Consider the following 14,947-nt stretch of genomic DNA (forward strand, 5'->3'; position numbering starts at 1 on the left):
GTATATAACAGAATATTATTCAGCCATTAAAAAGGGGGGAGGGAAATCTTGCCTTTTGTGACCACACAGATGGGTCTTGAGGACATTAGGCTAAGTAAAACCAGTCAGAGAAAGACGAGTACTGTATGCTCTCACTTACATGTGGAATGCAAAGTGCCAAACTCACCGAAACAGAGGGTAGAATGGGGTTGCCATGGTGGGGGTAGGGGCGGGGGTGGGAGAGATGTCGGTCACAGGGTACGAACTTCCAGCCGTATGATGCATAAGTTCTGGATATACTGTACAGAGCGGTAACTGTAATCAACAATATTGTATTACACACTTGAAAGCGGCTGGGGCGCCCGGCTGGCTCAGCTGGTGGAGTGTGTGACTCTTGATCTTGGGGTCATGAGTTCAAGCCCCACGTTGGGTATAGAGTTTACTTAAAAAAAAAAAAAGGTGTTAAGAGAGTAGATCTTAAATGTTAAAAAAAAAGTAATTACGTGAGGGGGTGGACGTGTTAATCTTACTCTGTACTTATTTCACAATACATAAGTGTATTAAATCATCACATCGTACATCTGATAAGGTCATCAATAAAGCTGAAAAAAATCAAAATTTTAAAAAACCTCTGTGTGTCAAAGGACACAATCAACAGAGTGAAGGGCAACCCAGGGAACGGGAGAGAGAATTTGCGAATCGCATATCCAGTAAGGAGCTTGTATGTAGAATATATGAAAGAATGCTTACAACTAAAACACAAACAAACCCCATTTTTAAAGGGGGCAAAGGAGCTGAACAGACGTCTCTCCCGAGAGGACATACAGACGGCCAAGAAGCACACGCAGAGACGCTCAATGCTGTCGGTCACCGGGAAGCGAAAATCAGAACACCCTGAGCTCACGACCTCACAACCACGAGGAGCCGCCGCTGGAGAAGCAGAAACGGCGTCGGCGGGACGTGGGGCAACCGGACCCTCGCGCGCTGCCGGTGGGAGCGCGGAATGCCTGTGGAAACAGGAGAGAGCATCCTCGCAAATTAAACCCAGAACGTCTATAGGACCCACAACTCTACTGCTGGGTGTGTGTCCAAAGAACTGAGAGCGGGGACGCAGACAGACACCCGTGTGGCCGGGGACGCAGACAGACACCCGTGTGGCCGTGTTCCCAACGGCGTCATTCACGACGGCTGAAGCGACTCAGGGTCCACGTGGCCTGGACCTACGATGGAGTATTATTCAACCTTAAAATGGAAGAAAATTCTGCAATATGCTAAAGCGTGATGAACGTTGAGGGCATTATGCTGAGTGAAAGAACCACTTACAAAAAGAAGGGACAGTGGACTCACTATGCCACCCGGGGTGCCAATTCTAATCCAGAGCGAAGGAGGCAAAAGGAACAATTCATCACTGTCACTACTGCTTCTGAACAGAAGGGTGAGGCATCTTTCCACTCTGGTGAAGTCCAGGCTGTGGGGTGGGGGGGGAAAAGATCCCAAACGCGATGGGTATTTACACGCATGCAGCTAAGACAGGTGAGGGGCATACAAAGGCCAGGAAAATGCAAACTGGGCTGTCACTGTCTTTCCGGTCCAGATGGAGCAACAGAGACCAGATCTTCTCTCCCAAACAACTGGAAAATGGGCAAAATAAACATCTACAAAGCACTGGATATGAGGCAGTAAAGGACAGGGACCTCTGGTAGCTGGAAAACAGGTGAAGTGAGCCCCAAAGTGCCCCAGGTTAGGCCTAGAACGAGTTTCCAGGGAACCCAGGCCAAGCCCACAGAAACCCGCCGAGCAGGAGACAGCGCTGTGTCCGGGGAAACGAGGCCGCTGGAATTTGCAGGACAAAGCACCACAAAGCAGGTCTGCACAGAGAACGCTGCAGGTCTGCAGGGGGCCCTCCCTCAAGTGTGCGGCTGACCACTGAGCACAAGACCAGGGACAGAAACACCCAAGACCACACGTCTTCACAGTGCCCAGCATCAAAGGGCCAGGAGTAGTGCCCTCCGATCAGCAGGAACGGGAAAGCTCAAAATTCACAGGGCTTGGGGTTAGAACAGGCATGTGGATCTCGCTTCCGCAGGGGGAAACCAGTCCAGACAGCGATGTTCTGGTCCCACCCAACTAATCTGAAAAGATCTAAAAAGATCAAACTGCTTCCAAGTTACTTAACTGCATCCCCGGAACAAAGCTCATGAATATTTATAGAAACTCAAACATACCCAGCAGCCAGCAAGGTCAGGATGTCTGACATCCAACCAGAAATTATCAGGCATACAAAGAAAAGGAAAATGTGACCTGTACTGAAGAGACAAACCGGCCAACTGAAAAAAACAACTCACACCTGATATGAATGTTGGAATTAACTCACAAGGGTATCAAAACAGTTACTAGAACGATATTCCATGTGTTCAAACAGTGAAGTACAGACACAGAAAATTATATAGACACACATAGTTTTAAGATCTACCCCCCCCAAAAAAAACCATCTGGGGATAAAAATCACAACATCTGAGATGAAAAATATATGGATGGGATTAACATCATATTAGGCAAATAAGAAGAGATAAGGAAACCTGAAGACAAAGGAAGAGAAATCGCAAAATATGATAGAAAAGAGAATTTTTTTTAATGAACAGAGCATTAGTAAGCTGTGGGACAACCTCAAAGGGTATAATATTTGTGTGGTTGAAGTCCCTGAATTTTGGGGTGGGGGAGGGCAGAAGAAAAGGGCCAAAACTGTTGAAGAAAAAAAGAGCCACAATTTTCCCCAACGTTATGGAAACTGTAAGTCATAAATCTAAGAAGCACGATGGGTCCCGAGCACAAGAAGCATGAAGAAAACCGCGTCAGGGCACATCATAATCACACTTGTCAAAACGAGCAATAAAAAGAAAATGATAGAGGCAGAAGGAAAAAAGACAGATTACATGAAGAAGAACAAGTAACAGTGAGGTCAGGTCGCCCATCCAACAGCCCAGACGGCAAGACAGCAACATGTCGAATGGACGGAAAGAAAAACCCGTGGCTGAGAATGTTATACCTCAAGAAGATATCTTCCAACATGAAGGTGGGTAATAAGACTTGTTTGCACATTTAAAAGCTTAAAAAATCCATCACCAGAGACTCATGCTGCCAGAAATGTTAAAGGAAGTCCTCCAGGCAGAAGGAAAGCAGCACCAGCTGGAAATACGGATCTAACATTTTGGCTAAGATAGGGCAGCTAAATGGGCAAATGTGCACGACTTTTTTCTTATAATTTAAATCTCTTTAATAAGTGACTGTCGAACAGAAATAAGAACAGAACAGCAGGGGTTCAGCATATGCAAAGTACACGTGTCGAACAAACAAGCGGAGAGACGGGTGGCGAGTGGACCAGACCGCCACTGGTGCCGGGCTCTCGACAGCGCGCACAGGTGGCCGGGCATCCCCAGAGGGCAGACGGAGGGAAAGAGGACAGCTGTAAACCCCACAGCAAATGCCCATGAATGGATACAGGTAAAGAAAAATTAAAACTAAGAAAGAGAAATTACAAAGTATTTTGAAATGAAAGAAACAAAAAAGCAACATAGAAGCCAAACGTTCTGCTGTGAAAAGGCTCCGTCCGCCTGCACAGCCCGCGATGTCTGCACTAGAGAGCAAGCATGCTGGGGGAGGGCAAGAGCAAGTCAACCCCAAAGGACATGGGCGCCGGGCGGCTTAGTCAGTCGAGCGTCCAACTCTTGGTTTCGGCTCAGGTTATCATCTCAGGGTCGTGAGATCGAGCCCCACGTTGGGCTCTGAGCTCAGCTTGGAGTCTGCTCGAGATTCTCTCTCCCTCTGCCCCTCCCGCTCACACTCTTTCTAAAAATATCAATCTTTAAACCCAAAGTAAACAGATGAAAGGAAGAAGGATAACAGAATATATAGATACAGAATATATCTGTATTTAAATGCAAATAATATACAGAAAACAGAAAAAAAGAGAAAATCAATGAAAGCAAAGCTAGATCAACCATCTCTAGCCAGAGTGATTAGGAAAAAAGAAAAGCTGTAAAGGACTCAAGATGAAATCGGTAAAACAAATAACCACATATCCATCAAGAAGTTGAATGTGAATTAAAAACTTCCTGCAAAGATAACTCCAGGCACAGATGGCTTCAGTGGGGAATCCTAACAAATATGTGAGGAAGAAATAACAATTCTCCACAAACTCACCTAGTAAAGTGAATAGAATGGAGTAATTCCCAACTCATGCCACGAAGCCAGCGTTGCTCTGACCCCAAAACCAAATAAAGGCATTACAAGCAAACTGCAGACCAACAGCATCCATGAACATAGACGTAAAAATTCCGAACAGGCTGCAGCAAATAAAATCCCACAACATGGAAAAGGGTTAGTGCAGCGTGACCAAGTAGGGTTTATCCCCCGAGCTCAAGGCTGTGTTCATGTCCACAGATCCATGGACTGCACTGTATCACATTAAACTAAAAAAGAAAAACATAACGGTCATCCCAATAGACGTAGAAAAAGCATTTGACAAAACTCAACATGCAGTCCTGACGAACAGCTGAAGAATAAAAGGGAACGTCCGCAACCTGAGGAAAACACCTACAAAAGCCCTGCGGCTAACCCCGTCCTCGTGGTGATGCTGCACTGAGTGCTCTTCGAAGCCCGAGGTCGGGAGCAGGGCAATCGTGCTCACCACCTGCTCGACCCTGACCACAGGTTCATCACGGTAACCAAGCAAGAGAAAAGGAAGGAAGAAGGAGACCCATCTCATGATCTTATCTGTAAAATACTGAAGGAATCCACGAAAACCCATTCATTCAGCAAGACTGCAGACTGTAGGATCAATGCACAAAAATCACTTGCAGGGGCGCCTGGGTGGCTCAATCATTAAGCGTCTGCCTTCAGCTCAGGTCATGATCCCAGGGTCCTGGGGTCGAGCCCCACATCGGGCTCCCTGCTCGGCAGGAAGCCTGCTTCTCCCTCTCCCACTCCCCCTGCTCGTGTTCCCTCTCTCGCTGTCTCTGTCAAATTAAAAAAACAAAAACAAAAACCAAAAATCAACTGCATTTCTACATACGAGAAATGAACTAACAGAAAGCGAAATTTAAAAAGCAACACATCTACGATACCATCACGGAGCATGAAACACTTGGGGATAAATCTGACAACATACAAGACCAGCGCACTGAGAGCAATTCGGGAAGACACACACGGTCTCACGTGCCTGAAGTCTCGATATTTTGTGTGGGAGTTCCCAGACCATCCCCAGGTCCGATGATCTTTCTGGAAGGATGACACAGGATGAGCTTAATTCCTCCAGCAACAAACCACTGACAACATGTGCCGTGTTCTCAACCGAGAACCGAGAAGCTCCTTCGAGACTCAAAGCCCAGAGCTTTTATTGGGAACAGGTCACGCAGACACTCTGCCTGGCACGTATCGAATTCCAGACTTCCAGGAAGCAGTCAGGCGCTCAGCACGGACCACGTCATACCCACAGTCCAGGCACAGACAGCCACTCCCCCAGTTCCGGGAATGAGGCGAATTCTCCTAAAAATCCCAGATGCCAGCCTGCGGCCAACTTCGCAAGCAGGCCTTTCTAAGCACCACAGTTACAAGCCTGCCGTGTGAACACTTTCTGCACAATTTGAAGATGTCAATTTTCCCCAAATTAACGCAGGATTCAAGATAATCCCAACCAAAATCCTAGCACGTTTTTTGTAGAAATTGACAGATTGATTCTAAAATTCATACAGAAATGCACAGAATTTCTGGAAGACTAACACAGCCTGATTCCAAGACTTATTACCAGGCTACAGTCACCAAGACAGTGTGGTCCTGGCCCAGGGTCAGAGAAATCAAGGCAACAGAACAGAGCTCAGCCCCCCGCGGCTGACCATTGATAAACACACAAAGGCAATTTGTGGAGAAAAGAGAGCCTCTGGACAACATGCAAAAACAAAGTTGTATCCATACTGCCCATCATCAACACAAATTAACTCAAACTGGATCACACCTAAATGTAGAACAGAAAACCACAGTCATACGGAGACTTCTGATCCGACATCAAAGACATAACCCACAAAAGAACGAACTGATAAAGCAGACTCATAAAAATTAAAAACTCTGCTTGTTCAAAGACAATTTTAAGGGAACAGAAAGACAAACCGCAAACAGGGAGAAAATATTGCCAATCACACATCTGATACACAACCTATATCCAAAATATTAAAAAAAAAAAACCTCAAAACTCAGAAAGAACGTTCAAGCTGGCAGACGTGGACACTTCAGCAATGGAGATACGAAGACGACAGACACGCACAGGAAAAGATGCTCAACGTCACTGGTGAGACGAAAACCACGGGGAGATGTCACCACGTACCTCCGTGACCACAAACAAAGAAAGCTTAGACACGGTGCGGGTGACGGTGCGGAGCAGGAACCCGCACGCCGCGGGGGGATGCGCTGTGGAACGGCCCTCGGCGGGACAGCGGACGGCTTCTGCGGAAGTCGAACACACTTACCGTCGGACGCAGCCGGTCCGCTCCTACGCGTGCACCCGGGGAAAGAAAGCACACGTTTGTATGAAGACCGCCTCGCACGCGCTCACAGCAGCTTGTTCTGTAACAGCCCCGAACTGGAAAGGCCCCGAATGTCCACGAGCCGGTGAATACACAGAAAACCGCCGTGCAGCCGTGTGATGCAATACCACCCGACACCAACACGGAACGGACCGCGGGCTCATGCTACGACTCGGACACGTTTCAAAACGACTCTGCCGCGTGGAAGAAGCCAGACGAAACAGGACACACGGCACGATTCCGTTTGCGCCAAAGTCTAGTAAATGCAAATGGCGTGCGGATGGAAAGCGGGTTAGTGGGCGCCTGCTGGGGGGGGGGCAAGTGGGGTCACAGAGGGAACTTGTGGGGGTGACAGGCACGTTCGGGGTCTCGGATTCCACGGGGGAAGGTTTCACGGTGCGCACGTCAAAACTTACCAAACCGCACGCTTCAGCGTGTGCTTGCTGTGTGCTGACGGTGTCTCCGTAACGCTGGCGCCCGAAGGGGCCTGGGGAGCGACGCAGCCACACAGTGGGGAGAAGGGGCCCCCAGTGCTCGGGAGCCAGCTTGGCACCGTGCACACCAGCAGACCTCAGGTTCCCGAGCTGCGTCTGGGGTCGACTACACAGGACGGCACTTGGACCTGAAGCTTCCCCAGAAGCGGAGAAGAGCCCCCTCCCAGCTGAGACCCCTGCGGCTGCCCAGGTTCTGAGGCCTAACCCCTGCTCAGGTGGCTGAAGGGACACGCCTCCCCCCGCCGTGGAGCCCGCGGGTGCTCTGTCTGGGCTGTCACCCCCCCACACCCCCCACATGCACCCGCCACGCGAGCTTCCCCGCTCACCTGGCCCGGCCTCCGGAGATGCGAGCTCCAGGCCTGCCCCAGTGCCCTGTTCCCACCGCGAGGGTGAACACCTGCCCCAGGCCACACGGCCCACCTCCATGACCCGGGCTTTTCACATCTGCTGCTCTCCTGCCACCCCGGGGCTCTCAGGAGCCACACTCCCCAGACCACAGGACAGGAACCCATTCCTGTGGGGAACGACCCTTGTCAGACCCCTGGGCTCACACGCTCCTTGTCCTCCCGTGTACAGGGGACCCCACCTCCTCTGTGGGAAGATGCTATTCCCTGTTTCCCAAGTCTTTGGAGTTATGGCGGGGGGGAGCTCCGTGGCCTGACCACATGTCCACTTTGATAAGGCAGAAGGTCCTCCAGGCGACACAGACCTCTGCCGGGAATGCTGGGGACACGGCAAGCTTCCTGGTTTTCCCTACTCCAGCCTCTGTGCTCATGAGCACACCACCATGAAAAGCGTGTCCACAGAGCACGTCAACAGGGACGCATGAGCAGAAGCCAACGTTTGGCCCCAGCCCTGAGGACACCACCACTGACATATGCCCATCACCAACTCCCTGTGCCTGCCTGGCCCACAGCAGCACCCTTCTTCCTCATTCTTCCCCAACAAGAAATCCTGGAGCAGGTGCCTCCACTCGTAAGTGCCAGCGTCCTCTCCCAGTGCAGGAAGTGACCCCCCCCAAAGCAGAGGAGCGTTCAGGCCCGTGATCCGTGGGGGCACATACCAGCGACCCTGCGGGACAATCCTCACCAGCGAGAAGGCTCTGCAAACAGCATCTTGGCTGTACACCAGCACAAAACACCAAACACGGTGATTCATCCTGATTGTCCCAAGTATGAATGTTTTTAACAAGGAAACATCAACACAGTAATGACCTAGCCGCCTCCTGTTCGTACACTAAGGCTGGATTTTCCATAAAGTCCCAATTTTAAACAGAACTGCAGCTCCGAAGGTTTTCAGAGATTTCAGCCCATCCTCGCCACCTCTGAGTCCAACATTCCCAAATGCATGCCCCCCCAACAGGACTGTCTTACTTTGCCTGGGGGAGGTCAGTACCTAAAGGGAAGAAAGGATCTCACTTCCATCCACGACAGAAGCAACCCAAGGACAGTTTCTAAATCTAGCCAGTAATTTTACCCAAGAATTTATGACAAATATTCTTTTGAAGATCAAGCCTGAAAGAACCCTAAAAATCCCCCACATGGAAGCCGTGATGAGGACAGCAGCCCCATGTACCTGTGTGGTCGGCCTCTGCACCAGCATTCCAGGCACAACGCACGCACTCCAGCCTGACCGCCCTACTGCCTGCAGGATGAGGCTGCCCAGTCCGAGTCCAAGACCAGCTTCTCATCACAGCCTCACCTGCCCGCAAACCCACAAACTGCACAGTGGTAAAGGGCTCCCCCGACCTGAGCCGCGATCGTGGGCATGCGGCACAGCCCCACAGCGCCAACCTGACGGTCAGGCTGCCGCTATGTCGCAGGCTGAAGCTCCAGCAACACGCAAAGGGAGTGGGGCACGCACCAGCATGCCAAGCTCTGGAGCTCAGCTCCCCGATGAGGGACCTGAGGTCAGAGGGCTCCCTCCAGGCCCCCTCCTCCACCGCCTCTGCCTTCTGCGCTCTGGAAGTCAAGCAAACCCCCCCTCTGGGGCATGTCCTCAGCACCTCTTCAGTGTGATGGCCAGAACCAGGGGACCCCAGAGAGTAGCCCCTGAGGGGTCCTGAGGACCTGGCTGGTCTCCACTACCTGCCCCCACACACACCAAGCCAGTCCCGAGACAGTTATCCTGAGGCCACTGCTGGGAAGAAGACACACGTCCAGGTCCATCTCCTAAGACATCAGTGCCAGGAAAAACTGAAACAACACTAACTTTTAATGCTCTACAAAATAAGCATCATTTCGAACTCCTAGGACAGTTGTAGAAGCAATATTCCTTTTGAATATATACGATTTACAATAAAATGACAATGCAATTAAAAAATGGGCAAGGGACCTGAAGAGACCCTTTTCCAAAGATGCACAAATGACCAAGAAGCACGAGAAAAGATGCTCAACGTCACTGGTCACTAGGGAGACACAAACCACACCACATGGGTCCTGCTTCACAGCCATGATGGTGGTAAAAAGACAGTGAGGATACAGAAAACTGGAAATTGGCTGTGCAGCTGGCAGGAATGCAGAATGCTGCACTTGGGAAAACAGTCTGGAAGTTCCTCAACGATTTACGTGGACTTACTACACGGCCAGCGATCCCATTCCCACGTATGTCCCCAAAAACTGAAAACATATGTCGTATAAAAACTTGTACATGAATATTCACAGCTATGTTATCCACAAAGGTAGAAACTATCCAAATGTCCATCGATGGATGAATGGATTAGCAAAACGTGGTCCAGTCATATCCGGAGTATCACGTGGCCTTGGAAAGGAATGAGGCACTGATGCCCACTACGGCACAGACAAATCTGAAAACGTTATACTGAGTAGGAGCCAGTCACACGAGACCACATACTGATCACTCCCTCACGGGAAATGTCCAGAATCGGCAAATCCAGAGACAGAACATGGACAAGTGGTTTCCCAGGGCTGGAGTCACGGAGACGTTGGGAGATACAGGGTTTCTATCTGGGGTGATGGAAATGTTCTGTAATTAAGCATTTTTTTAAATGTAAATAATCTCTACACCCAACGTGGGGCTTGAACTCACAACTCCAAGAGTCTCACGCTCTTCTAAGCCAGCAAGGTGCCCCAAGAATGTTCTGTAATTAGATAGTGGTGATGATTATACAACATTGTGAATGTACTGAAAACCACAGAATTGTATACTTTAAGGTGACCAAAATGGTGAACTTAATGCAAATTTTATCGCAAAAACGTTTCAAGGGTAAATTTTATGGTATGTGAATTACACCTCAAAAAACAAATTTTAATATGTAATAAAATAGTTTCAATGTGTACGATGTTTTATATAGAGAGATACAGGTATAAATATCCACTTCACTAAGCATATTTTCTAATGCTGAAGTTAAAAATACTTCCCTTAAACTTCAAGTATAAGGTGCTGTCATTGTTTCCTGGGCAATTAGAATAAATTCAGCAACCCATCCACCCATCACCTGTATGTGGCACACTGCATTAAATTAAGCAGCAGGGAAAGGAAAGTGGGAATTATATACAGAAAATGTCAGCTGAGGATAATACTGGATAAACACAGAAGGCACGAAATGAGATCTGCAGTTTAGTCAGAAAAAGAGGACCACAGAAGATGCTTAATAAAAAGTACAGATCCCTGAGCATTATCAGATAGGACCAAACTTCTGCACATCTGAGAGATCCCTACATCAGAAGATCTTTCATTAGTAATTTTGTAAAATAAACTAAGAGAGAAGAGAGTCTGGCTGCCCTCTCAGGAACACTGGCACGATACCCGGGCACAGGGGAGGGCAGCCCCACTCTTCCAGAGCCCCCAAGGGGACACCTGCCCCACCAGGAGTGCCCCGGAGAGGTGCAGCTGGGTGTGGAAGGAGGTGACGGACGCTCCAGGGACTGGAAGGGCTCCAGGGACTGGAAGGGCAAGGACACGAGAGCGATGCCCGAGGTAACCTACGGTGCCAACCAAACCTGCGTCTCCTCGATATTTTCACAACCCGCACACCAAACTCAGACGTGCCGTGTTTTCCAGACAAGGCTTGAAAACAAGACATTTAGCCCCAAACAGATGTTTCCAGGACTGGGGTACTGACCAGATCCCTCTCGGCTACTCTCAGCTCCTCCTGCTCCTTAACTGCCTCTTAGAGAACAGACGCTAGGAGCAACCCCCTCAGCTGCCTCGTCATGTAAAGGCCCCAAAACCCCCCGATTTGCAAACTCCTTCCCCTGCCACCAGCTCCCCAGGGCTTCCTACTCAGTCCCCTCCCTCCTGGGCTAAGAAGCAATTTTACCATCTGGGGAATGTGTGCAGGGAATCTGCACCAGGAGACTGTCCCCAGTGGGCAAGAGAGACCCAATTTCTGATCAGATGGCACTTCCAGGCTCCAAGGGTTAGAGATTCGGTCCTTCCAAGAGGATGCTGAACAGCCCCCCATGAAAAGCACCGGGACTCTGGGGGAGTTTATGAGTGAGGAGTGAGAGTGCTAGCTTCAGGCGTGAACACACAGCCCACCGCCAACGTGCACTCCGCCTGGGAGACGGGAGCAGCGGAGCCCCGAGGGGCCACGATGACTCTAACTGCTTCACAAACCCCAGTGCACCCCACCCACAAAGCAGGTCTGTGAGCTGAGTGGTACAACCCTCCCCTTAACTGTCTAGCCTCACCCCCACCCCACATCCCCCACCAACTACATGCTTCGGCCACACCAGACCTCCCTATCCTCAACAGGCAGCCCCTCCCCAAAGGCCAGCTCAGACCTGAGCCCCCCCCACCTGTCTCCCCACTTCTCTCTTCACTTCCCCCCAACCCCAGCCCTCTATCCCCTAGGTCCCCCTCTGTCCCCTGGTCCCTTCTGTCTCTGTCCCCTCCCTCTGTCCCCCAGCCACCTCAACCCCAGCAACCCTGCCCCCCAGACCCCCCCTCCCTCACACCCCTCCCTGTCCCCCAGCCCCATCTCTCTGAGGCAGGAGGTCAGGTTAGAGAAGGCTTCTCAGGGACTGACTCTAACCACCATCCCTCAAGTGTAGTGTGAGAAAGCACAGAAGCTATTTTCTGCAGCTGAGGGCTCGAAATTGGGGCCAGTTCTGTCCGACTGAAGCTCAGATGGTCACACGGATAATGGAAGCATGCCGGCAGGTGACCACGGCTGGCCCAGAGTCACTGCAGGAACCTGCCCTGTGAGGAGCCACACCACTGCTGACAGTCTAAGAGGTGGAAGGGAAACCCCAGACTCCCTTTTCCTTCTGCGGGCTCCTGAACCCATGACGTTTTCCAAAGAGCAAACTCTAGTCCTTTCTACTGCCTTCCTAACCCTTCCTCGCCAGGGAAGTCCTCTTACACCTGTGCCCTCTCCTCACCATAGCCCCCCACAGGCCCACAGACATGGCCGTGCCCTCAAGGGACAGCCAGGGTCCCCCCCGAGCCAGCCCCGCATGAACAGGTGGTCTGGGAAAGAGCCCCTGCTGCTGGGGTCATGGCCAGTCCCTCACAAGTGCTGGCCCCATGCCCCTTTCTCAAGGAAGAGGGCCCCCCCCACACCACGGTGTCTTCTGGGGATCATCACTGACCACCTTCATTCTAAAGCACCAAGCGGCTATGCAGCAGGGCTGACCATGCCTGATGCCCCTGGGGTGCCGAGACCCAGGACGGCCTCATGCCCACGAAGGCTCTTAATCACCCCGCTGGCTGACCGGGGCTGACGATGCATCACGGCCCCCTCACCCCCAGCTCTCTGGCTGGAGCCCTTCATGTCTCTCCCTGCGTCCAGGAGGCACATCTGTAGATGCCTGGCCCCTCTCCAGAGAGCCCTTTAGGTCAGCACCCAACGCCCCCAACCCAAATACCGGGGATACCGAGGCAGAGCCACCGGCTGGAAGCCCATCGTGCACAGCTGTCTCCACAGGTCCAAGGCTGGGAGTCCCGGGGACAGGCCACCCTCCCCAGCTGTGGGAGCCTCCCCAAGCCTCAGGGCAGCAGTGCCCACACCGCCCCCGCAGGCCCTGTGAGGTCAACCGTGGGAACAGACCAACGCGCCGACCCTCCCCAGCCCTCGTGCTGAAAATGTGGGTTCACACCCACACACCTGTCTCTGAGGAGACGCACAGACGGGCGCTCGGCCACCAGGCAGCACACTGACCCACAGTCCGGGGGCCCACGGCGCAGGCGGATGTCCCTTACCACAGGGTCCCGAGGGTCTCAGGCAAGGATGAGGAGGGCGGTCCGGGCCTCTGCGTCTCTGCAGGGAAGACAGCCACCGTCCAGGCTGTAAGTCTGGCCGCCTCGGGCCTTCTGCTGCCATGCGAGAATTACAGTCCCACCCTGGACGGCACCCCAGAACCTTGAGTCCCAACTCTTCACCGGCAGATGAAAAAGAGGGGCCGCCCTGATGCTTTTCTTCTGCGGGGTATCATCAAGCCACGCCCCTGGCTTGGTGCTGCCTGGGTCTCCACTCCCCACGAGGGGACCGGGTCGTGGGCACACGTGAGCAGCAGGCACCCCCTTCTAGCGCCCCAGGGACTACCCTCAGAGAGCACGCCCACCTAAATGGCGCACTTTGTTGTAGGTAAACTATACATCCACGGCCCCGGGGCGCCTGGGGGCTCAGTGAAGCGTCCAAATCTTGACTTCAGCTCAGGTCGTGATCTCAGGGTCGTGGGATCGAGCCTCGTGGGGGGCTCTATGCTCCGTGGGGAATCTGCAGAAGATTCTCTCTCTCTCTCCCTCTCCCCGCACACACACCCCCTTTCTCAAATAAATCTTTTTTAAAAAAGACAGCCTTCCATCGATCTCCATGACGAACGTCTTCACTCTCAGATCGTGAGGTCACGTTTCAAGGAGAAAAGGCATTTGTTGGCCGCTGCCACAGGGAGTTGCCCCTGACGAGCCTGGGGGAGGTGGCAGGACCCCCCCCCAGAGCCCCCGCCTGGGCAGGGGGCAGCTGCCAGCCTCCACACGCACGGCTGAGGGAGTCGAGGGCCCGGAGGTCTACGTGCTGCCACGGGGTTCTGCTGACTTGGTTTCACTTCTCGTCTCTTTGTGGAGAGCTGCAGAAGGCCAGCGTGCCCCCGAGGGGGCCCGGGCACCACTCCACACAGCCCCTGGGCCTCGTGGGGCTGCAGAGGGCCTGCCCGGGCAGGGAGAGAGGCCGAGTCCAGCCCCAGCTCTGTCCCAGCCTCTGCGGGGGGAACGGCAGCCCCCCAGCTCTGCAGCCTGACCCCTAGAGCAGCAGCGGTCCACTTTCCACCCCAAGGAGCAAGAGCAACAGAGACCCTGGCCCTCCCCGAGGAGGACACCCTGGACCTCACAGGTCACTTCCCGGCTGGTGAGTCCTTATTAGGGCTACACTGCAGACCCCATTCGTGATGAACAGTTACGTAACCTGGGGCGGGTCCTGCTCCTGCAATTTACACACAACTCCCAGACCTCGACCGCGAGCACCCCGTGTGGTCCGTTCCCGCCAGTTCAGGCAAGTCCTTCCTGCTGGAAAAAAGCTGCAAAAGAAAGCGGCCCCACGGTCCAGGCCTGGGCCCTGCAGGTGGAGAGCAGGGGGCCAGCTGTGTTCCCTCTGCCGTGGCCACAATGACAACCAGAAGGTACTGGAGAAAGCGATGGGAACCCCAGGGCTCACCACACAGCCACGGGCTCTCCACACGCACCATGTTCAAAAGCACCCCAGGTGCCCCGAGAAGCACAGAGTGCTGGGGACTTGGGCCACTGTAGCTGTTCCCGTCCCTCAGAAGCTACAGGTCCTGGACCACAGCTCCCGGCCTCCACCAGCCCCTGCCCCAGAGCCGGGGGCAGGCTGTGAGCTGAGGGCTGCCCTCCGGAGGGTAGAGGGGCTCCCAGGGTCCACGGCGCACACACTGCCACGTGACGAGGACAGCCAGGGCCGCGCTGTCGGAGAAGCGG

The 14,947-nt window shown here is 52.7% G+C and overlaps 2 protein-coding genes across 11 annotated transcripts in view; both read right to left on the reverse strand.

Annotated features, from left to right (window-relative positions):
* Positions 1-14,947, reverse strand: part of SLC66A2 (solute carrier family 66 member 2) — a 75,746-nt gene that overhangs the window by 35,500 nt on the left and 25,299 nt on the right. The gene's annotated exons all lie outside the window — the stretch shown is intronic.
* LOC117795922 lies at positions 867-11,774 on the reverse strand. Its single transcript, XM_034642120.1, has 2 exons — positions 6,498-11,774; positions 867-986 (listed from the first exon to the last, which is right to left on the reverse strand). Exon 1 carries the CDS (start codon positions 7,472-7,474, stop codon positions 6,521-6,523), a length of 954 nt encoding a protein of 317 aa, XP_034498011.1. The 5' UTR covers positions 7,475-11,774; the 3' UTR covers positions 867-986; positions 6,498-6,520.

This window comes from Ailuropoda melanoleuca, chromosome 14, assembly GCF_002007445.2.
Source record: "Ailuropoda melanoleuca isolate Jingjing chromosome 14, ASM200744v2, whole genome shotgun sequence".
Lineage (NCBI taxonomy): Eukaryota > Metazoa > Chordata > Mammalia > Carnivora > Ursidae > Ailuropoda > Ailuropoda melanoleuca.